Genomic DNA, 26101 nt, shown 5'->3' with positions numbered 1-26101 from the left:
CTCGTGTACCTCCTCAAGTAGGAAAGCGAGGACGATGTTACATGTATAAACACAGTAGGAGCAGATATTTTGCCAAAAGTGCTGTAAGTGGATTTGCCTAAGTCACGCAAAAATGATGTATGGAGAATGCTGCAGAATTGAAACGTGAATTTCCCTATGTGTAATATACTGCTATTAGGAGAAATCCTGGTTTACTTCTATCTAGTTAATAAATGTTTTATTTTCAGTGCCAGTATTTAAGCAATAAAATAGTCACATAATTATCGAACTTAATTTTAACAAGAAAGATATTGCCTCAATAAAAATGTACAGTTTCGCTTAAAGCGTATCCACTGTCTGGTGTTTGTATTTAATATTGTAAATATAATACAAATTTAAGTTCTATTTCACATGTTATCAGACAAAAATGTTGCTGGGTCCAGGTGGCAAAATGTTCCCATTCATATATTTTTTTTTTTTTTTACCTTACCACTCTACGGTTAAGAACAATGAATCTCACGAGGGTAAAGTGTACTGACAGAGAGTAAACCTTAGGGACAAGGAGTATGCTGATGGCGATTTGGTGTGGGGTCTAAGGTGAGGTAGTATATATTGCATGAATAAAGGGTGCTGAGTTTGGAAGCGTTTATTGATATAGGTGAGATTTACTTTTTCGATATAGTACTGTAATATGGGCAAGTTATGCATTGGTATAGCTCCAGAGTGGGACTAGGTAATCGGACAATGAAAGGTATGTGGAAAACTTTTGGTTAGAGGGTCAACAGTTTTTTATAGATTTTGAATAATGAAGCTATCCACACTGTAAATCTGTATGTTAAGTTTGGCAGTAAGAAATCTTTGTATGTACTTAGGATCGTCTATACATAAAATACAAAAAGACGGCATCAAACCGCAGAAAAGCTAAAGTTCGTGCTACTGCTTCGGGGAAAATATTTGTGCTATCTCTGTGCTTTATCATTTCCATTGTGAACCCAGTAGTAAGGTTACGGCTAGAGTCTGCGTTTGATAGTTGGAGATGCAGTGAAATATCGTTATCATTTATTGGTAGAGAACACTCAATTAAAATAATTTACAATGTTCAACTCAGATGGCAAGAAAAGAGTGAGAGTGACTTGGACAACGTGATCCCACGCTAGAGAATTTTGCCAAATCAGGTGCTTTATATTCTGCGTTTAAGATGTACAGAAGAATGCTGCTCGAAAGTGCAGTGAACAGAAAACCACCTTTATACTATACTACAAAAATGTACAAAGCGTTACAAACAATTTTACAATTTTATGAGTAAATATGGCTGTTTAGTGGTGAGCGAAACATGTCTGAAAATATCGATAAGGAACAATGGAATGTCATTCTCAACCAATTCTCTACATAGAAATAAGATCACAAGACCATAGAGGCGGATTGTTTGTAGTATTAAAATTAATGGGGCAGCAGAGCACAGAATGATCTCGTAAGTGAGTGTGAAACTATTTGAGCAAAGGTAAGTCTCTCCAAAAAGAACCTTCGTCGGGTGTTTCTGCAGACCATATAGGAACAGTGCTCAAAGTTTACTTGAAAGATGCCACGAATCATTTCCAGATGTTGTCAGGTGACAAAGTTGCTCATTTTGGTGACTATAACTTGAGCTTAGATATGGATCTACAGTAAACATGGGATGTCAGACACAAATGGCTTCCCTTTGTCGACTATTCTGCTCAAGCACTTAATTTGGGATAGTACAATTTCCATAGCACGCGTAAAAATAACAGCTTAGATTACATCATCTCTATTCCTCCAACAGAATGCGACATCTCATATAAACTCTCCGCACGTGTGAGATTTTTGTCCTTTGTGGATTATCATTTAATTTGCAATATGTGAACCTTGAGTAAATGCCTTCCTACGCTCTTTGCATCTTTTTGGTGATTGACTTGAGTTCAACTGCATTGCAAGGTATGAGCGTAGACTATATCGTCTTCTACACCTCTCATGTGTGAGGTTTTGGTCCTGTGGTGGATCAGCACGTATGGACGTTGAATAAATTCTATTTCAGGATTTTTGCAAGGTGAGATTTTGTTACTGTGTGGATTGAGATGTGTGTACCCAATTTGAACTTTGATTAAGTGCCTTACCACACTCTTGGCATATCTGAGCTATTACTCCTGTGTATTAGCATGTGTGTAGCCAGAGTTGAACGTTGATTGAATGCCTTACCACACTCTTCGCATGTGTGAGGTTTTGCTCCTGAGTGAATTAACATGTGGGTAGTCAAATTTGAACTTCGATTAAATGCCTTACCACACTCTTGGCACGTGTGAGGTTTTTCTCCTGTGTGGATTAACATGTGTGTAGCCAGATTCGTACGGCGAGTAAATGGCTTACCACACTCTTGACACGTGTGAGATTTTGCTTTGTGAATTAACGTGTGTGTATCCAAACTTGAAATTCGATTAAATGCCTTACCACACTCTCGGCACGTGTGAGGTTTTTCTCCTGTATGGATTATCACGTGATTTGCCAAAGTTGAACGTCGATTAAATGCCTTATTACACTCTTGGCACGTGTAACGTTTTTCTCCTGTGTGGATTAACATGTGATTAGCCAGAGCTGAACGCTGTTTAAATGCGTTACCACACTCTTCGCATGTGTGAGGTTTTTCTCCTGTATGGATTATCATGTGTGTAGCTAAGTTTGAACGTCGATTAAATGCCTTACCACACTCTTGGCACGTGTGAGGTTTTTCTCCTGTGTGGATTAACATATGATTAGCCAGAGCTGAACGTTGATTAAATGCCTTCCCACACTCTTGGCACGTGTAAGGTCTTTCTCCTGTGTGGATTAACATGTGTGTAGCCAAAATCGAACGTTGATTAAACGCCTTACCACACTCTTCGCACGGTAAGGTTTTTCTCCCGTGTGGATTGACATGTGTCTAGCGAAAGTCGAACGTCGATTAAATGCCTTGCCACACTCTTGGCACGTGTGTAGTTTTCCTCCAGTATGAATCACCATGTGCGTAGCCAAAATCGAACGTTGTTTAAATGCCTTACCACACTCTTCGCACGTGTGAGGTTTTTCTCCTGTGTGGATTGACATGTGTCTAGCGAAAGTCGAACGTCGATTAAATGCCTTGCCACAGTCTTGGCACGTGTGTAGTTTTCCTCCAGTATGAATCACCATGTGCGTAGCCAAAATCGAACGTTGATTAAATGCCTTACCACACTCTTCGCATGTGTGAGGTTTTTCTCCTGTGTGGATTGACATGTGTCTAGTGAAAGTCGAACGTCGATTAAATACCTTACCACACTCTTGGCACGTGTGTAGTTTTCCTCCTGTATGAATCACCATGTGCGTAGCCAAACTTGAACATACTCTAAATTCAATTCCACATACTCCACACTTTTGAGATTTTTCACCTGTATGCACTAACTCACCACTTGACATAGTTGAACTTTGACTAGAGCGTTTATCACTCTTTTGGTACGTATGACGCTTTTCACTTTCCTGTGTCACCATATTTCTTGTCAAACGTGATCGATGAAATCCTTTGCCAAACTGCGTCGAACTATCAGATTCCTCATAAGAATGAGAAATGGCTTCATTTAATGTAGTAAACGTATTCCCTTCTAAGATGTTATCGCCCCTGTAAGAAATTCAACAAACAATTAAATGTGAATGGAGATAATGATTAAGTAGCAACAAAAAATGTAATCATTCGCTATATTACATGATAAAGTTACGCTATATTACATGTTTTATTACATTAAATATTGTAGAAATATGAAATGGAGTACCACTGAGAAGTCACCATATCACGTCAAATCACCATATCAGTCACCAAGTCACCCTTAACACGTCTCAAAATAAGTGGCTGTAGTTTGTTTCACTATATCAAATTGAACTATCATTTATATCGTGGCGGACATAAGTCTATGACCAGGTATTGTCGGCTGCCTTGACACAAATACACAGTATGAGAATTAAATCTGTCTCATCTGTAGTTTCATGTGGAGAAAAAAACAACTTGCGATCCAAAGGTTTAAGAACAACTCAACGTATTAATAGAAACTGTACCGAAGATCATTCACTTATATCATCATAAGAGGAACACGAAAGGCGTTTTGAAACGAATTAAAAAAAAAAAAATACATACAACTTCCAAGCTGAGGCAGAGAAACTTAAAGTAACAAGAAAAAGACGAATCATTTACAGCGTAGTGATCGTGGTTCAGTGGTCTAGGGGTTTGACCAGTACTCTCGAGGTTCTTCGACCGAATACACGTAAAGAATTTCTTTTTTTTTTTACTTTAGGAATTTTGATGGAAATAGATCGGAGATAACACACGCTTCATTACATTCAAATATTTGAATACTCGTTTGTTTCAGCACTTGAACTATCAAATTTTCAGGAATAATACTAATAATAATAACAATTATCTCGAAGAATATTTAAAAATTAAAAACTTATTATTGCTCAGGTCGTACCATTACAAGCAGAAACGTGATATTAGGCAAAAAAAAAAAAAAAATTTTGGTTTTGTGTAATGTTGCCCATTGAAAGACGAATTTCTCGTCTCGATTCTAAAACAAACCAAACAAAATCGGGATGAAATATTTTAATTCAAGACGGGACAAGGTTAACTCACACTATCGTCATGCTTTGGAGATGAGAATCGAGACGAGAGGATAATTATCGTAAACATTTCTCACCTTATCTCGATTCTCGAAATAGTGTATGCCAATCTTTAAGCAATAATTGCTCTGTAGACTTAATCTTATACCTCATTTTGTTAGTTTGTATTTCAGAGCTCACTGAATTATGGTCTGTGTATATATTTTTGTAGCAAAGCTTTTATAATTACATCTGCAAACTTCACAAGATAGTTTATTACAAGCTTTAGTGTTCAATTATATTCAGTTCTTTTTTTTTAGAGTTATTTTCCTGGAAACGTACAGTAGAATATATTCTACACGAAATATTAGCGGAAATCTTTCGTTTAAATTTGAGTAGCTGTAGAGGTGTCTCATGAAGGTACGGAACCCCTTTCACCTAAACCCCTTCGACATCTTCTGTAGCTTAGCCGGCATAATCATTACTTAAAAACAAATTTATTTATGGCTCTTGTGAGTTCAGAATTCGTACTTTCTATACGAAAATTACCTCGAAACTTTCCGTTATAACATTTAGCTAGTTATAGGGAAAATTTCCGTTATAACATGTAGCTAATTGTAGGAACGTATCGAGAGGGTATGTGCTGTTGGTCCTGACACTTCTCTCCAATCCCGACTATTTTGTAACTTATGGCTTACGCTACGGGTTATTTTACAGGCTTTAATACAATGTGTCCTCATACGGAATTTCTTACCTATAGTATTATTATTATTATTATTATTATTATTATTACTGAATATTTGAGACCTCAATATTACGTCCCACTGCCGTAGCAAAGCTGGGATGAACGCAATAAACAAGTGACAAATCTTGGGAAAAAGACGAAAATCAATGTGAAGGTTACGATTATATTTACAAGAATCTAACAACTACCAAGAAAGACGATTTCAACCACATGGCGACCCTTTTCCGGATTAAATTATAGTAATCTTCCTACAACTGCTTTTACAATATCATTAGTTATGCAGATAACGTGTTGAGGTTTGAATCTGGTTAGCCTAGTGTCGACAGTCAATTTCCATCAGATCCTCGGCGAACACAATTAATTAAAAATAAAGCAGAGGGATAGATAAAAACAAGAAGTAAGTAATGTAGATTTTTCACGTAAGTAAATATGTTTTTACCTTGAGAGCGACAGAGAGACTAATGTAGCTCATAAAAATTTTTCTTGTTGATTTTTAATTCTATGTAGATATGAGTGGATAGCAAACAGCTGATTGAGTATACACACACACATACATGTTTTACACTATGCACCTTCATGTGCATTTATGAATAAGAGTAAATGTTTTAATACTAATACACAATAACACACTGAGCAAGGCTATGTGATAATATGTAAAAAAAAAAAAAAAAAAAAACAGTATCACGTGACAGTTTCAACACAATAACTGTACAAACAAACAGAGAACATATAGAGAATGTTTCGGAAAGCAGGAATTAGGACGTACAGGAAAAGAGGAAGCAGAATAACTGAACTAGTCAGAAGAACAAAGAGAAAAGTAATAGCGAACAAAGATCAAGGGGGAGTAATATATAGAGTAGGATGCGAGGAGTGTAACAAAATTTACATAGGAGAAACAAAAAAAATGCAGAAAAGGATTAAACAGCGCCAGGATGATGTAAGATTGAAAATGGACAACAATGCGATATACAAGCATCAGAAAGATACAAACCACAGGATAGGGTGGGAAGGAGCAGAGGTCATAGAAGTAGAGAACAGAACTTTGGTGAGAAAATGGAAGGAAGCCAGAGAGATTATCAAGGCAGGAGGCAAGGTGATAAACTGGAATGCAGGATTCTCGATAAATAAGGAGTGGGAGATTCTGCTTAAAGAAGAAGGAATAAAAAGAAAGAAAGAGAAACAAAATAACAAGGAAAATTAGGATAATTAGAGGACAGAACGCATCCAGCGGAAAAAGTGAAAGTGAAAGCCAGACAAGTGTTACTTTTTAAAGAAGAGGCGGAGCCTAATTAAAAGTTGATCTCCGGACAGTATATATAAGTGATGATCAACTCCCAGCATCCAGAAGGAGTGGAAGTCTAATGAAGACACAGTTATTGTGTTGAAATTGTCACGTGATACTGTTTTTTACATATCACATGGCCTTGCTCAGTGTGTTATTGTGTATTAGTACAAAATGGAATCAAGGCCTGATAGAATAGTTAAAGAAAATGTTTTATATATGGTACTAGTTTATATCTGTGTTAATTTTATATTGTAGCACTTCGCAAAGTGAAAACTGGGTTATGAAAAGAAGGATTGGTTGTTAATGGTCGTAATATCAAAATTCTTAGTGTTTCATGTTTTAAGTGCATGTTTCTTATTTTCGTATTAAACTCAGACATTTATATTTTTGTACTTTGAATTAATTGCTCGTAATTCATATCAATATGGAGGCTAGTGTTTTAGAACAATTTCAAGCAATGTTGACAGAGGAATTAGAGAAACAATTACAAACCATTGCTCAAAAATGGTAATGAATATTGGATGTCTAGGACAAAAAATAGATGAATCAGTAGGTGAACTCCAACAGTCTGTAGCAGAAACGATTCGGAGCGTAGGAAAGAGCGAATCGAATGCCGAAGCAGACAATTTACGTAATGATATCAAAGTAGCCAATAACTCCTTAACTGAAGTACAGTCTGAATTAGTTAACGCGGCCAATCATGTTGATTCAGTAACTGCTGAGTTTAAAAATAGTGAAGCGGAATGAAAGAAAGGTCTCACTGTGTTCTATGAATACATGCGAATGGCACAGGTTGAGTGTAGGCAAACCAAAAAAATAAAACAGTGCAAGGCGAAAAAGAAACCGTAAATACTTTTGAAGTCGAGCCGGCCCACGTTGTGAAAGATATGTGCCAAATAAACCAGAAAGTCGATTACAGTCAGGAAAAGGAAATATGCAGTGTAGAGATAGCGAAAAACAAAAATCGTTACGCGTACCAGTAGACAATTGTTTCTAATGTAATTGTTTTGCCGGCAAGGGATACCGATGTTTCACACACGATAAGGGTAGCGTTGAGGTTGCGCGTATCCGCCCTCTCGAAGAAGCCAGGGAAGGCTTGAGAGTTTAATTGATGATTTTGTGTGATAACGAAGTTACAGTGTTGTCGGTTTTGTGTCGCAGGAAATGCTTTTGCGCGACTTAACAAATTCAAATTTGTCTTTGTAACAGTGTATGTCTAACGTAAGTTGCACTTTAGTGCTGCAAATCCATTCCGACTTTTTTCAGCTTTGAGTATTGTAGAAGGAAACCACTTCATATTCACAATAGACCCGCCAAGCGAATTGTGTTTTAAGTAGTGAACGTCTCGTACATAATATATCGGTCGGAAATGTTCACCGTAAACAAGCGTAAAAGTAACACTTCCAAAAAAGCACACGCAGTCGAAAGTATATTTCCGTTATAGAACCGAAATGTATCACCACGGTTAAGAAGAAAAATAAGATGGCCAATGATACCCAGTTGAGTTTTCGTAATACATTATTAACATAAACTCGATTTCGAGGAGCATAATCAGTAGAATTAAAATGAGCAGACGTGATCATATCAGTACATCACATGCAACATTTATTAATTTTCAGTTGCCGAAATGTTTGAATTTTCAAGGTAGTACTTCACTATTGCGAAATTGTAAAGAGCGAAAATTTAAGTGTAGTGCTACTCAAAAGGTAGACAAGTTGATTGCTCGTGATGATAACAATGTTCGTCGACCTCCACGTACAGCGTATTCTCAGCACGCACAACCACGCATTAGGCGTGCAGTAGGAAATAATTTGAGAATAAAAGGAAAATGCCTTGGTAAGCGTAATTCGGAACGAACTAACCTCGGTCAAAGACGAACTGCATGCAAATTAAAGTCGAGCTGTAGGCGAGGTTATTTCGAGTCAAGCATGCGGAAGAAGTATACATCGACTCCGAAGAGCACTAAAAAGCTTAAGCGAAAACACGTACAAACATTGTATAGTAAACTACATGGCAAAATATAGTAATAGTAAGCGCAAACATAAAAAGGAATTTATGACAGGTATCGCAATGCAGCGTAAATCCAATCGTCGTAAAGGAAGGCGTGTCATTACGTGCAAATTTAGTAAATGCGCTGTAAAAAGGAGAAAAGTTCCGCAAATTAAACAAACTAACTGGAAATGTACACGTAAACGTGTTAAATTACAGCTTACAAGCGTAACCGGCACAGATGGAAAATTAAAATCTTAGCACAAAAAAAAAAAAAGCGTGAACTTCACCCGAACTCGGGCTAAACCCCGGAAGAGATGAGAAAACAGAAATACCGAAATTGAACTTTTAAACTTTTAGAGAATGAAAAAAGGATTATTGTTTATTTATTTGATTATTTCCCCGAATTTCGAAGATTACTTTTCAGAATCAAAGTGTGTGCCTACCGTCACTGACGCCCCAGTCCAAGAAACCATCAATATCGCTCTACAATCAGGTACGTTCACTCAGATGTCATGTTTTATGGTTTCCTTACAGCTCTTGGAGATGAAAGATGAATGTTGAAAGGAGAGGAAAGACAGCATTGGAGGTTTTAAACAGGTAATTGATTTAGAACGTGATTTCGGACTTTGAAATTGTAATAATACCGCACCACTTTTGAAAAGTATGGCTATCCCGTTTTGGATGCGGATTTTTAGTATCGAATTCTTATTAGGATGTTTAAGTTTTGCATTTTTTTTTCAGGTCTTTCCAGTTTTGGGAACCATACTTCATAATAAAATTTTATTATCAAATTTTGTTTGAGTTTTTAATCATTCTCCTTTATGTTTATATTAACATTTAGCTGTCCCCATACAATCAAGCATTTAGAGACATGTTAGGCAATTAGAGATAATTACGAACATAATTAGAGAAGTACTAGTAATAACTACAATTAATCATAAAGTTAAAATTTCGGGTAATTAAAAAAATGTGCTCTTCAGATAGTGAATTTTTTCATCTGGTGTTGTGGTTGTATAATGAGAAAATATGCGAACTTTGTAATGTAAGATTAAATCGCTGTGAAAATACTGTAAGTTAAACACAATTCAGTATAATATTGAAAGTAATTGACAATAACGTTGTATTTGATAAAGTTGTTCGTCGTTCGATATATATATATATATATGCCGTCTACTATGAAAAGTCAATGTGCATTCAATGTGACTAATGATACCTGAAGTTAATTGACTTCAGAGAAAGCGATATTATAAGTTAAGAAGAGTTGAAAGTTAAAATATAATTCATCCCCTAAGGACATCACTACTTTCGTTATAAAATTAAAGTGATGAAACCAGTGTGACGCCTGGTTGGGTCCCAGCTAATGTGCAGATTTGATATTGACTAAAATTTCAAAATTTTGCTCTAACTTTTAATGTTTAGCATAATTAGAGAAAAGTATAATAGTACCGATAATAAAATCGATGTTCGGGTTTTAGATTTTGATATAATACTTAGTTTTGATTTGGATTTATAGAAAATAATTAGAGTTTTGATTTGGATTTAGAGAAAGTAAATTAAATGTTATTCTTTTTGATGTTTGAAAATAACTCTTGTTTGGTTGTGCCGGGAATCATAAACCGGTCTCGAGAAAAAGAAAAAGGGAAGACCGTTTACCATTCCACGGTATCCTTTACTAGATAAACACAGGATACTACGATGTATCGATAGTACGGAGTGCCTACGTCAGTTAGGCAGTATATGGTAAAATTAAGGTTTATGTTATGAGAACATATTAAGATTGCTACGTACGAGTAGGCCCTGAACAACATTAATGTTTAATGAAGAAGTTAATATTACTGTTATCTTGTGTTTCACTAATGTGACAAATGCTCTCGGATGTGACTTTATTCTCGATAAACATAAGTGCAATTGCCAGTAAGCCACACATAAGTATTAGCTAGCGCTCTTTAAGAGGTTACATTTGTAAACCTACCAATTTTGTAGGTACAAGCGGGCCTGAAGTAATACTAATGATTAAAAAATTGATGAAATGCGGGGCTGTAGCATTAAATCTCCTCCCAGGGTGTATTTCTTGTCGTCCTTTTCATTATATTTATTTTCTTAAAATACCTCCTCAAGGCCTGAATGTTGACAGCCCAATAAGGGTTGGGAAATTAACCCTGATGTGTCATGACTTGAATGACGAAGGCATGCAACCAGGGTGGTATGTAAGGTCTTAGGGTAGAAGAGATTCATTCGAATCGTCAAGGACCCTGCAAGCTTCAACTGTAAGAGATTGTCAGCACCGTTGGTTTTAGGAACCAATTCATTAATCTGTACGCACAGAATGGCGCTCCGTAGGGCTTAACCGCCGTTTAACTAATTTATTTGTATTAAAATGTTCAAACGGTTATTAGTTACGTTGTATAATGCAACTTACGTTGTATAATACTACGAAACTGACTTAACATTGACAGAATTTCTTTTAAAATTTGGCGGTATTTACAGTAACTGCTTTCCATACCACTACAACAACAAACCCTCCCTGTAATTAGAACTGATACTGACCCCCAACATTAACGCCAAAATAAAGTTACATGTTCTATCGTAGAGGGTAGTAGAAACTTCGTGTATACAGTTCATGGTTTTACCTACAGATGACTGTGAAACTCTTTTCATATTTTGTGGGAAGTAATGCCCGATGTGCAAAGTAACCCCTTGTTAAGGTAGCTAGTAACCACTGTAAGCGAAATGAAGTATCAAAATTCAGTGTGGCAAATCATAACACGAAACTATGAAAATGTTTGGGAATGAAGGGATCCACATAATTAAGAAGTTACGTCCCTAATGTATTGTGTTACTTTGGAACACAAATATACAAGCAAAGAAAGCATTTCAGGATGTTACCTATAAAATACTTAGGAACGTACAAGAACACATTCAACACATAAGACATGTAAGTCATCTTAAATACAGAATTTTGCGTTATCCTTGTTTACCCACATTCTGCGTAATGCCCTAATCTGCATAGCAATCTTATTTTTACCGGCCATCTAGCACATGCTGGTTAGCGTTGTTTTTACAATAATTCATATATCATGTACGTTCACCAAGCCCCGAAAGTGATACCATATTGAGAAATGCAGGTCCATACCCTAAAAAAGATTCCTGGGAACGTAAAAAGTCGACTTCCTTGAAAAAATGAGTGCAGCTATGAAATGGACTGATGTGTGGACCTCTACAAATAATGAACATCCATTGTTGGTTAAAATATTCTTTATCTTGTATTTTACTTATGTCTTTCGAAGCCCGCCGGAAAAATCAGGCTAGACCCATTTGAGCTAAATCCTAAATAAAGTCACAAACGTCCATAGTTTATGTTCGAATATAATACATTACAGGTTTACATTTGTAAAATTTTAGGATAATTACCATTCTCATTATTTGTTGTTTTATATAAGTCTCTATATAAATAAAACAATATCGTCGAGCACCCATATTTTAAATATGTGCAACAATTAGTGAGAAATGTGTAACCAAGAATAAAGAAATAATTATTTTATCAAGATATGAACTACATAAGAATTGCATGGATGGTATCAATCTTATTATTATTTTTATTTGGTATACAGCTAGTCTATGTGTGCCATGTCATTTCCAAATTGTAGGCTACTAACTTACGTTCATATCTCCCATACCTAAATATTTCTCGTGAAGTATTGCTTTTAAGCAACAAAATTTCCGAAACTATGTAACCGTATTATCAATCTGAGCCAATTAGTTAATGAAAAATTGAACATTACCTTTCTGGCCAAACTGAATTTAAACTTTTTGTTGTTAATTGTTGGGAGTCATTAGAATACCACGCGCAAGCCTCCTGAACCACTATTTTTCTTAGCGTTTCTATATTACTTTCAAATGCAGGATCTTCTTCTACTGCTAATTCTGGTTTCACCCTATCAACGTTTAGTTTCACATCCAAAGAGCACATAGCTGTATCCTTGTCCACTGATACCTCTCCTTCCGTTGTAGATAATATTAACTCTTTGTTGTCATTCATTAGTTCGTATGTCCACCCTTTCCCTTCGAGCGGATCTTCATGAGGTAAGTCATAAGCAATTTCTTCTTTGCACATCAATTCCAACTTAACAGACGCCTTACCAGCCATTGTGAATTGAAATATAATAAGAATTTAACACTGTTCTTATACTCCCCTTATATTTTACGTTGCCAGTGTTAATGAAATGATTTACAAGTACGTTCACAAAAGCAACTTTATATTTCCAATGTTCTTCTTCTTCCTCTTATTCTTCTTCATCACCCACAATTGCTCTCTCGGCAATTGATTGTTTGTTTGTAGTAAGCATTACAAAAGTTTTGTATAGTATCATTATCACTGTATTGAACAAGAATATCGGCAATTTAGAAAGGTAATTAAACGTGTAAGATGTAAAAATTAGGATAGTTGAAAAATGATAAAATGTAACAAGATGTGTACAAAGTCATAAAACAGATAGAAAGTAGTAAGTATGATAAAGCGAAAATACGTGAAAAAAAAAAGAAGTGTCGCAATCAGGAAAAAGTCAAATTTCAGGTTCAGGTTCAGGTTCAAGGTATTTTCCTTCCTTCTCTTCGGAAGTTAGGTTCCTGAAAAAAAGAAAGAGAGAAAGTAAGTACTGCTCTATTTTCATTTAAGTTTTTTCCATTTTCTTTTTCCACCAAAATTCAATAAGTTATTTGTTTTTTTTTTCTATTTCTTTCTCGCTTAGTTCCCTTGCATTTACATTAAAGCCTAGCCTCCAAGCTAATTTAACCAAATGTTCTTCCTTTTTCATTTCATCGATCCATTTCCATTTTTCCCTGATTTTTAGGGTTTCTTCACATTTTAACAATAAGTGTTCTAATGTCTCATCTTCTTTAAAACATAATCGACATTTTTCGTTCACTTCTTTAAATTTTTTCAATCTTGCCCCTGTTTCAAGGCTCCCTGACCTGGTTTTGAAAAGTAAAATGCTTCGTAAATCATTGTTCATATAATTTATTTTCTCATAACGCCTTTTATATGTGTATATTCCTTTCAAACTGCTCTTCTTGACAACTTCTTCATAACACTTTTCCTGCGCTTTCTCTTTGATTGTTTCTTCTGTGACTTTATTGGAGAGAAGTATGGTACAACAGGAAAAGGTCAGAATAAGGAGAGAATTTCGAACGGATAAAGGGGGCTGAAGGCCAAGTTCAACAGAAGAAGAGGTAGAGAAAAGTGAAGAGTGTAAAATGACTGGGAAAAGTGTAGAAAAAAGAAAAGAATGTATGAACGTGTAAAGGGAAAAAAAGTGTGTAAGTGTAGTAAATATGTATAGAAAACCCCACACAACTCTTGTCATCACAGGACACACAAAGCACGATGCACTCGCCATAACGGCCACTCTACGCGATATTTCAAGGATACTCTCTCGGCAATTATAGACGGTACTTGCAATCAAATATACGATCAGGTTTTAATATGATACAGAATAATTGCTTATTAAAAAAATTAGTTCTTCTTCACAAATATAAAGCCCCACCTAACAAAGACCATTGGAAATTTATAATGTGTTTAAAGCCACTGTTGTATACTTGTTGAAGGCATGAGCTACCACTGACTTTATACTACTACTATTATTATTATTATTATTATTATTATTATTATTATTATTATTATTATTATTATTATTAATAATAATAATAATAATAATAATAATAATAATGATATGCGTACCAATGAACGAAAAGTGGTTGGTTTGTTTTCTTTGTACTTTTGTTTTGATATCATTATTGTTTTCCACCGTAAATTAAATTGCACTAGTTATTTTTTTCGTTTATTGTATTCGTAAAATGTTAACTTTTACCAATGTCAACTCATTCAAGAGTAGTGATAGGCAGTGGGAATATTTCCGGTGGAAAGGAAAATAATAAACGGGAATATTCACGGGTTGTTCTCTTGCATATCAATTTCCGGAAAGGAATTTATTTCCATTTCTTTATTTTATTTTCCAAATTATAAGAAAAGTATGACAAATTACTTTATTTTCATTTATTATGATATACTTCTAGGTTTTAAATAATTTGGAGGTTAAAAAAAATAAAATTCGTTGACTGTACTTTATATAACTAGTCATATGATTTTTTTTCTAGCAAGGGACGTGTTTCACTTCGAACGCGAGGATCGGCATAAAACTTGGTATACATATACAGGACTAAGTACTAAACACTGTATGATAAGTAATTCCCGTGTAAAACTCGTTTTCCGCCGACCTATCCTTCGAAACACTAGCAGTTAAATTCCTCGTTATAGGTGCTGAGTGATGATCAGTCTGGCGGGTCAGTGTGTTGTAGTAAACTCGAATCAGTGTTAGGTTAGTATGGAAAAAATGGGGCGGGCTGCTGGCATTAACCTCCTTCATGTAAGTGATCTGTTAAAAGACAAACTAAGGCGCAGATTTAAGAATCAAATATCAGTTGGAGCAGAAGATGAGTCATTTGCAACACTTTGATGCAATTTAATTATCAATGAGTACGAAAATGAATTAGAAATGATCATACACATATCGACACTCGTCACAGATGATAAAGAAAACTGGGCCATATGCAGAGTACTTCTGGCGTGTGATTAGTACCATACTAAAGCGTTCGACTTACATATGCTTCCTGCAGAAGTAGGGGCGTCTGGCATGACGCTAATCATTTGTCAAAACGACTCTGCATAAGGCGGATTACATTTTTAAATGTTATAAAACAAATTAGGTTGGGTAACTGCCAGAACACAGATACCCCACCATTTTGTCAACATCTGAGTTTAAATATGTATGTTCACAATATTTGCATGTCTTTTCTGTTCTTTTTTAAATTTTGCATGTAACATTGCCACACACGACTTTTCTTCCTGCCTATTTCTAGAAATTCATGCGTGAATTCACATGTAAAAGAAGTTCGAGTACCTCTTCAGAAATTCAAGTCAGAGAGAGGAGACACACTGACGTCTATTGAAAACGGCAAAATTTGATGCAAATATCTTATAACTGTTATATATATATATATATATATATATATATATATATATATATATTACTAGGGTGCTATTCACCAACTCGTGTGTGTCCATAGAGAAGAGGCACGTTAGCGGTGGTGGTGGGTATACGCGTGCAAGTTGTCGAAAAATACTAATTTGTTAAAGGTGGCCACTACAAGCTAGTTTTGATTACAATTGGAAGCAGTGAACCGTTTCTATGGTTACAAGTGACCTATATAATTTCTCTTAATATTGATGTTCCTTTCTAGCTTGACACGTTTCAGGTTGTAAGCCTGTAACAGCACCTCCGAAAAGAATGAAAAGCACTTCATCCTTGACAGTCCACAATTGCTCCTTCTGTGAAGATTACTTTGTACATAGTGTTTGTATTTGCTGTGTCAGTTCTTCGCTATTACTTTTCAGCTATGTCGCCTGAGTGAAGTAACTATTCTGCATACTCTTTTGTTGTGACGTGACTGATTTCACCTGGAAATCAATCCAAATACTGGACCCCTTCTTCATTTTAAGCATGTGTCATCTGATATCGTAAAAACGGTTTTATGCAGTGCGATCCATTCCTACGCGATTGTGACTCAAAGCTACTGGTTGGGACCACCTACCACAGGTTATGGGTGTGTTTCTCAAACTCTTGTTATTTTCCACATAAACCTACCACTATCATCTCGCCTACTCCTAGGATTACACCCGAGCTCAGTTCCTTAAATTCCCTTTGCTTTAAATTGAACTAGATATAATAATAATAATAATAAAACACTTCTGGGCATCTTGCAGTCGTGTGCGTTATTTTCGCTCTTGACGTCTTCATGCTATATAGCTAAGTATATATGCATGCATATTATAAATTTGCACACAATAGATGCACAATACTCAAAAAATAAGAGAGCAGAACATATCAGGAGATAATCAGTGAACTTTCTTGTGCCATCATTTAACCTTTGTTATGGACATGCGCTAACCAAAACAAATCATTATGATAATAAATCATGAACAAATTTATTGGCTTTTTGGTGATCTCTTACGAATATCATGAGGCTTTCAGAGCACAACGGAATCAAGTCTTCAGAAAGCTGAGAAAGTGAGAAACCTGTTTGTAGGTGCTTTTATGTACATGGTTAGAACCAAAATTTTTTATTCAAAAGTTATTTACAATATCTTCATATGAATATATAAACAATGAAAGGAACTTCAATTAAATATCTCAAACATGAATTGCATCTAAAAGGAACAAAAACCAAAGTACTTGATTCTTTTGTGCTCTTAATGCATCCACCATATATGACATACAACAAAAACTCAAAATATTTATATGAAAAAAACCTATATTGATATCTATATGGACAATTCCAGAGAGTAGTAGTTAATGATAGCCTGTGATATATATTTAGAATTTCACTCTCCTAAGAGTAGTATGAATAATATAAAGCCGTCTAACATGTTAAAGCCAGCTAAAGCAACTACAGGATATAATATGCATATCATGTAATGCCTCTGACCATTTATTTCACATTATGTTTTTTTCTCATCGTCTTACTTAGCCGACCGGATAGAAGCATAGAGGGAGAATACTAAAAATGCAATACAATCAAATAAAATAATGCCATTTAAAAGGTCAAACTTCGAAGATTCAAAATAACATTTACATACATTTCGATAGACTAATATTTTAAATTCTTTTTTTATTTTACAATCCAAACATATTTCACATAAAACGTTCAATTTCTATGGCCTCATCATTATCATCACCACTACTAAGTTGTAATTAATGTACAATAATATATTTTGCTATGAAGCCAAGAGTGCGAATCTGTTACACGTTAATATTTTTTCAATAAGCGTATTGTTTTACTGTGCGACTAGTTTAAATCAATTTCAGTCTATAAAGTTAGTACAATGTAAAACTTTACAATTACTGGTTCTACTAATACGGACAATTCCTTCTTCAAACCCGAATATTTACTTTTCACATTCCAAATAATCACACAGCTACATTTGTTGTCCTCTTGTGAATAATTATTTATATCTCCACTAAGCCTCTCTCTCTCGGACTTAACGATGGGTGTGAGTGTTCTACACGGGTACTCATAGTCACAGAGTAGAGGACACCGCATCCAATCTTCTTCCAACTTTCTTTTAAAGTACTCTTTTGGAAAACTGCTGTCACGCATGTTATTGAGATACATGCAATACTGTCCATGGTATCCATTCCGAAACTCCTCACTCCCTGAAAAGAATGAAAAAGATATAATTCACATTTTGAGTACAAAAATAATATGATACATAGAATTTCATATTTTCAAAAAATTAAGTATTAGAAAATTGAATCTACTTTGCATTACATCACTTGAGATTTATTAAGCAATGTACTTCAGGCACTCCTGGAGCCACATATCAATGTTTATTCTTCTACTACATTGATCACTAGAACATGGCTATGAGGGCAGGAAAACGATGGGTGTGAGTGTTCTACACGGGTACTCATAGTCACAGAGTAGAGGACACCGCATCCAATCTTCTTCCAACTTTCTTTTAAAGTACTCTTTTGGAAAACTGCTGTCACGCATGTTATTGAGATACATGCAATACTGTCCATGGTATCCATTCCGAAACTCCTCACTCCCTGAAAAGAATGAAAAAGATATAATTCACATTTTGAGTACAAAAATAATATGATACATAGAATTTCATATTTTCAAAAAATTAAGTATTAGAAAATTGAATCTACTTTGCATTACATCACTTGAGATTTATTAAGCAATGTACTTCAGGCACTCCTGGAGCCACATATCAATGTTTATTCTTCTACTACATTGATCACTAGAACATGGCTATGAGGGCAGGAAAACACAGCGGTAGAGCACTTAGCTCTGGTGCATAGGGTCCTTGGTTCCATCCCCGACCAAGTAACCTTGTCGGAAAGAACATCGTGTCCGTGGGTTTTCTCGGGGTACTCCCATTTCCTCCTATAGAAACGTTTTAGTGAGCGGTATAGTAGTAGAAAATGCATTGATAAAGGGCCAAGGGAAGACCTAAAATAATTTGCTGTTATGAATCTCAAGTCCTAAGATGCAACAGAGGCATTTTTTCACTATCAGGTAGTTCAAAAGTAGTGAGCCTTTTGCACAAAAGATGGTGTGAGTATCCTAAATCTCAGGGTATATAAGTCTCAGCGAGTGAGGCTTAACATCCTTCGTTAGCCGATGGTTGAAGCAGGTATATGGAAAATGTATCGAAATTCTCGCATTCAGACGTAAGATATGTCGTGAAAATATGTGTGCTTTCGGCAAAGCTGCATTACATCTTACGATTTTATTGCGATAAAGATGTAAATGCTGCGAAGGCCTGCAAAGAAATTAATGTTGTTTATGAACAAGATACGTTAATAAACAGCAAAAACACAATTCAGTCGCTTTCGTTCCAGAAAGTTTGATGTCCAGAATGCAACTCTCTGTGAGCGACCAACCACAGAAAAAGTGGATGATATTCTGAGAAAAGTCCAGAAATATGATCGGCACTAATGACATTACCAATGACATAATATCCATCATCAAATAGTAATAAGTCATTTGGATAAAGCTAGGTAGAAAAAAGAGCACGACACTTTAGTGGCATATGAGCTGACTCAAAGAAGTATACACGATTAAATTTTATCTGAAAATCTTACTGAAACGTTAAAGTCGAAGAGACCAGAAGTTCTACAATCTCTGGCAAAGCTTACACATCACCACGGTAGATTAAGCTGTGCGTTTGGTGGAATTGAAAGAGTATCTTGCACCACGAACTGATGATGTCGGGCAGAACGACAGACTCGGAGCTGAATTGTCGACACTTAATGCGAGTGTGCCTAGGAATTCAAATTAAACGGCTGGAACTTATCAACAGCAAGAGTGTGGTAAACCAGGCTAACATCATTAGTACGCTTACATACTTGACCTGTTAGAAACTGAGAGAACTCGGTTCAGAATAGATGACCATACGAGCAGAGACAACTTCCAAACTGCATACTGTAAGCTTGCATTGGAAATCGGTAAGCTTGCATCCGGCTTGGTTGGAAAGCGTGCAAGCATACCACAAACTAGATTCCAGTAACAAAGTTACATAAGTGCAACCTTGCATTCAGTGTTCCATTCAAGCTTGACTCAAGAGTTTTACGCTTGCAGCAAACCAATAAGCTAATGAACAAACCAGTGATGCTATAACGCTCTGCGAATCATCTAAAATATTGCATGCAAGTACAACAAAAGGCAAACTGTATGAAAGCACGTGTTTAATACAGCAAGCGTAGAAAGCCTAAAGCCACACACACACCAACTGGCGGAAATCTTTGTTGCTACCATATAGCACGGACATGGCACTGTTAGACTATTGTCTGTTTCGATGTCTGGAAAATGCCTTGAGCAGTGTAACTTAAGATTTAAAAAGAAATCTGTTGAAACCGTGTGTCACAATTTTTGACCAGAAACTACAGAAGGTCTCTAGCAACGGGATTATGGTGTTGCCGAAGAAATGACATAAGTCATTGACTAAACTGGTGCAAATATGGTTCATACTATTTTCTAATCACAACTAACATACTCTCAATTCTACCCTACAAAGCCTCGATATTTTTAGACAACCTGACACTTGCAAGCAACTTCCTTTAGCTGTATACTTACTAACATGTTTTGAGTTCGGTGTCTACAGCTGGTGCGTACACATTTTGCTCAGCAATGCATACCAACTGGATTACGTTATAACCCGACTGGGTTCGATTCTCGTCCGTTTCTGTTCGGCAAGGGGTCTTAGTGGTTAGAACAAACAAGTACTTCACTCTGCAGGTGGTAGTGGTTAGAGTAAAAATCATGCAAGCCTCCTAATTAAATCACAAACCAAAACAAATCAAGCTGAGGTCGCGCTCGCGCGTACCCACCATCCTTGACACGCCAATCTTTATACTTACAGAGTGTACAAAAATACGTGTACATAATACCAACAATTCCTGTAATGATTCATGCAAGAGACTCGGAAAAGATAACTGGAAACAAAACAAATACATAAGATAAATTTTATTTGATCAAAAGTAATTCACATACTATATTTACTTATGTGCACCCTTTTTAAATATATTTCTATTGATAAACTTGCTTCGATTTATTTTTAAAACCTTTTAGCCCATATTGATATATGTACAGTAAAAAATATAAAAATGACGAAAGATTAATTGAAAATGCTATAATATATCATTGCTGGCTTATTTTAAGATTGGTGATACACTACCACTTGGCACACGTTGGTTCAGTGAATACATCACTGCACTAAACTTCAATTACAGGGGATTCAGGGGGGAACTTGGAGTAATTCTGTTTAGAAGAATTTCTAGCAGCTTTGTCTTCTTAATGCGGCGATTACGAATTCATCCCTACATGCGGATTATGTTGTCTCACGCTTCCTCTTTGCAGGATTTACTGTGAAATTACTTGTAATCCAATAAATTCAGATTAACTCCAATATGCTTGTGTTTCTGCGAATGTTTTACTATACTTTCATTAATATTAGGGTTATTTACTAAAGAGATTAGTTATGTTAATTGACCGTATTGGTACATAGTGAATATTCAGAATGTATAATCACATATATTGTTTACACTCGATTTTTTTCGTTGACTCATTCATTATACGCTGCCATTACAATTGATATTCACGATGAGCGTTCTTGTGGTTTCGAACTAAATTGTATTATTTCCCATACATACGTTAGTTCTCACTAAAATATTAATTCCATAAGCTACACTAACTCAAAAGATTATATATTCAATACATTTCGCCACAACGTCAAGGATTATCAATTTTTTTACGGATTTTCTTCAGTATCGTCCCAAACGCTTCCTAATTTTCTTCATGGTGCCGCTTGAATGCTAATCTTCCCACTTTTAGGACAAAGCGTCTGTCTTCCTACGCCTATTAATCACGAAGAACAACACCAAAATATTGAGGGAAAATATTCCTTTATATGTAATATACACACTAATGAGTTTTTATGTGTTTTCCATTAAAATAAAACAATTAAAATGTCAAAAACAATAGAAACGAACGTCGATGACGTCTAGTATTACTGAACTAGTTTTTCAAAGAATCACGACCACTTCACAGCCCATTCACCGTCAATAATGATGACATAAAATTGTATACTAGCAGAAATTTTAACTTTTGACTTACCACATTGCTTCACAAAGTTGCGATTTCCACGTATTTTGTAATTTCGTTCACCTTATTTTTTTCCTTTCAAAATTTTATTGCAGGAAATTTTCTACCTGATTTTGAATGAAACACTGCATTTACTTTTCTGATCGAACTGGTATTTCATTTTCCCTGTATGATTACACATTGGTACTGTAACCAGATGTTTCAACCATCTAACACCAGTTCGTCTGATTAACCTAGCTTTAGCTTTCCTGTTACATTTGTTTTGAATTTTCGACGCTTTGCTACAACACGGTTTTTTCACCTGATTATTACATCTTTCACTGACACCATCATCATGTGCACTACCCTACTTTTTTTTCCCAGGAAAGTACAAAACTCGTATTTTCATTACACGTCTGCAATATCTGTGCACAACTTCATTCACTTCGGCTCACTTCTTCTTGCCTTTCGGACGTCAACTTTTAAAATTTCGGCTGGTGGCTTTTGCCCCTGAAACCGTTTTTCCGCAGAACAAAAAAAGTATTCATTCTTTTGCGTATTGTTAATACACAAAGTTATGTTGGAATTCTTCATGTTGTTTCCACACATCTGACATACTGTTGGTAGCACTTTTAAAATTTGGTGATCACAGGTTTTGAGGTGTCCATGCAGCACCCAACCCTTTTTTCCAGGAAAATAGGAAACCGTATTCCCTCATTTTACGTCTACAATATCTATGTAGAAATTCATTCATTCGGTTCATTTTTCTTTTTGCCTTTCGGACGTCAGCACTCAAAATTTTGTGTGGGAGCATTTCCCCCTTAATACCATTTTTCAGCAGAACATAAAAGAATCCGTATTGCTTTATTTCTGGCGTATTATCCATACAAAAATTTCATTGCAATTCTTCATGTCCTTTATACACTTTCTACATACTGTTATTAGCATTTTAATTTTTTGTTATCAAAGGTTTGGAGGAGTTCGTGCCCCACACGACCATTTTTTCCAGGAAAATATGAAACCCGTATCCTCATTTTATATCTACAATATATGTGCACATTTGCACTCACTTCGGTTTACTTCTTTTTGCCTTTCGAGCTCAACTTTCAAACTTTAGGGTGGGAGCTTTTGCCCCTAAAACCGTTTTCCTGCAGAACTTAGAAAAACCTGTATTCGTTTACGTTTTGCGTATTGTCCATACACAAAGTTATGTTGCAATTCTTTATGTCCTTGACACACATCTGACATAATAGCACTTTCGATATTTTGTGATCAAACGTTAGGGAGGGTCCGTGCCCACCCACCCCTTTTCTCCAGGAAAATAGCAAACTCATATTCCCTCGTTTTATGTCTACAATGTCCGTGCACAATTTGATTCACTTCGGTTCACTTCTTTTTCCCTTTCCGGCGTCAACTTTCATAATTTTGTCTGAGAGCTTTTGCCCCTAAAACCGTTTTGCCGCAGAAAAAACTCTTCTACATTTTTTGCGTATTGCCCGTACACAGGCCCGTAGCCAGCCTGATTGCTTAGGGTGGGCAATGATGAATACTGAGGGGGCAATGGCAGGGACCTCAAGGAACACAAAACTCTTTCTTTCTCTAATATATATATATATATATATATATATATATATATATATATAGCTTTTGTTCCTTGAGGCGCTTGTCGTTGTCAATGTCTATGTTCATTTATATATTTATTTATTATTTATGGAATCTATAAGAAAGTTGAAACACTTTATTATGCTGATAAATATTACAGTACCAAATCCACGACTATCAAATATCATCATTAACATTTTTTGTTAAAATGATGGTATATAATTCAATATATATTTTAATACACTAAGTAGTACTAAAGTAAAAAATAATTTACTGTAGGAACATTTATTAACTCTTATCTAAATTATAGTATTTTGGAACTACAACAATTTTATTACAAGTAGATTATGGAATATTTTTATGTATAAAAATTAAGAAACAACCCTGACATAAGTAAAATAAATATTTTTTACAGTCCTTATGTAAGTAATTACATCAAAAGGAGTTTACGTCAGCACTTCGCAAATTCAATTGCAAGCTGGTCTAGATCTAGTGCACGTTGAATATCTTTGTTGTAAGCCAGGAGAACGAGGTCCGATTTTCTTTCATGTCCCGTAGACAGACGTTGAGGTCGAAGGTGAGCAGTTTTCGACCGTAGACATAGAAGACGGAATAATTAGAGCAGCTTCAGTAAGCATCTTTAGACCCGGGAAAGCCTCGCCATATTTTCCAATTGATTTTGTGAGCTCTTCCAGAGATGATGTCTTGTTGATCAGTCGATTTGCTAGATCTATCTCCTGCTTCAAATTCTGAAGCACTTTGCAATGCAGGTCTTTGTACTTTACATCACACACAGGTTTCAAATTTTCTTCATTTCTTTTCTCGCTCAGTAAGTGGTGAATGGCACCAATCACAGCTGTCCCTGTCTCACTGAATCTGTTCCGAATTTCTTCGACGGAGATATCGAGAACTTTGCAGAATAATCTTTTTAGCTCCTTCTCGTCTTCCTTTCCCTTCTCCAAATTTATGCCTTCCAAGTCAACAACCGAATCAGTTAAGCGACTGGGGAGTGTGCATTTGCGTTTCAATGGTTGCTGAATCGAAGTGTTTAAGGCACATGACTTCATTGCATCGTGAAGGATATTTTCAAATATTCCTTCGTCTTGCCGGCAAGAACAGCTGTTCCGTCACCGATCCTATTAACTTCACAGCGGCATCAATGTCCAAATCTCTTCTTTGTAGCAGTGTGTTTGTCGGTTTTAGATATCCAAGAACCCTGAACATGAGCCGAGTAAGGAAACAGAAAGTCTTAGCGGAGATCTGATGTAGTAAACCGGTAGCTTCAACTTTCATTGAGGCGTGTTCTTCACGGGAAGTTTGAATTGCCATCAGTGCACTTAATATGTGAAACCTGTCGTCATGAATTACAGTCACTGTGTCAAGATGTCCAGTCCAATGTTGTTCCAACTATCGCTTTAAACTCCTTCCTGCGTAATCTGCTGCAATGCATCCTTTTCTGAGAAAGTAATATAGTTCTTGACAAATATTAAAGAACTCTTTCAGCTCAGGAATTGTGTCAATGGATCTACAAATAACTAAATGTAATTGGTGATTGAAACAGTGAACAAACAAAATGTTCCTCTTCAAATCCTCAGACAAAAGAACTTGCATTCCATATTTTCTGTCCACGCATGACAGGTGCTCCATCGTAGCACTGTGCTATTATCGTGTCGGTTTTGGATTCTAATTTTCTAAAACAATCTAAAATTGCGTTCTTAATGCTGGCAGCGTCTTGTTTATCCAACTTGAGAATAGCTACGCATCTTTCTTGCACTTTAAAATTCATAAGGTACCTAATTGCGACAGACAAATCTTCGATTCGTTGCTTGTCTCTGGTTTCATCTGCAAGTAATGAGCAAAATGTACTTTCGTTTGCTTCATTTACTATTTTCCTCTTAACAGATTCTGCCATGAAATAAATTATCTCATTCTGAATATCCGGATTAGTGTATGTTGCATTAGCAGGGATAGTTTTGACAATATCTGCTAATTTCGGATCTTTACGAATACTAAATTCAAACAAAATTAAGAATAAACCACTTGATTGTTTTCCGAGTTGCTCACACCCAGAATCTGCCCTAAAGGACAACTGATTCGCAGCCAAGAATTGAATAACTTCCATCACACTTTTCACATAGTACCTATTATTCATAATTACATCACTACATACCTTCTTCATGACCGTTTCGCCCGAGTCCTCACGTTTCCGTTGCTGCAAGTAGCAAGCCACAGCGTGCCTATGAGTTTCAGAATCGGCTTGAAAAATCCCTTATTTCTCTCGGTTGCATGCTTCCAGTCTCTGAAACCATTCTGCACAAATGAGGGATCACAGTTTCTTGACGGATATTTCCGGCATAGGAAGCAAAAGGCAGCATCTAACATAACAGAATACTCGAGCCAATCCCACGTTTTGTACCATATTGAACGAAAACGAAATTGAACCAGAAATGCTGGAACCTGGAAAATTTGCAAGATGCGGCTAAGCGGATTTTGTATCGCCAAGGTCTGATACATGATGGAAATAATCACCAACAACATGGAAATCAGATGTTTGACGTTTAGTTTCTTCTTGACCTTCTACACATGTTGATACAGATTACCCTGCTTCTGAATTAGTTTCATTTCCGTAACTTTTGCACCAAAAAATGACTTGATGGATGACTTCTTCATATTTATGGCAT

General features: G+C 35.9%; 2 protein-coding genes across 3 annotated transcripts in view; both read right to left on the bottom strand.

Annotated features, from left to right (window-relative positions):
• Nucleotides 1-312: 312 nt before the first annotated feature.
• The window catches only part of LOC145676011 (uncharacterized), a 124073-nt gene continuing 98284 nt past the window's right edge, over nucleotides 313-26101 (bottom strand). The window contains exons 2-3 of one of the 2 annotated variants that reach the window (XM_081746850.1): nucleotides 12395-12695; nucleotides 313-3622 (exon numbers count right to left, since the gene is read on the bottom strand). In XM_081746850.1, coding sequence (XP_081602976.1) covers nucleotides 2818-3622; nucleotides 12395-12651 — 1062 coding nt within the window. In that variant the 5' untranslated portion in view covers nucleotides 12652-12695 and the 3' untranslated portion in view covers nucleotides 313-2817. Of the gene's footprint in view, nucleotides 3623-12394; nucleotides 13157-26101 lie in introns of those variants that run through there. The other variant, XM_081746849.1, reaches the window with a different exon arrangement.
• Nucleotides 25012-25599, bottom strand: LOC145675270 (zinc finger MYM-type protein 1-like). The gene has a single exon (XM_081745654.1). The coding sequence runs from the start codon at nucleotides 25597-25599 to the stop codon at nucleotides 25012-25014; it is 588 nt and encodes a 195-aa protein (XP_081601780.1).

Source organism: Thermobia domestica, chromosome 18 (genome assembly GCF_964235325.1).
Source record: "Thermobia domestica chromosome 18, izTheDome1.hap1.1, whole genome shotgun sequence".
Lineage (NCBI taxonomy): Eukaryota > Metazoa > Arthropoda > Insecta > Zygentoma > Lepismatidae > Thermobia > Thermobia domestica.
This window is presented reverse-complemented; position numbering and strand designations above follow the sequence as displayed.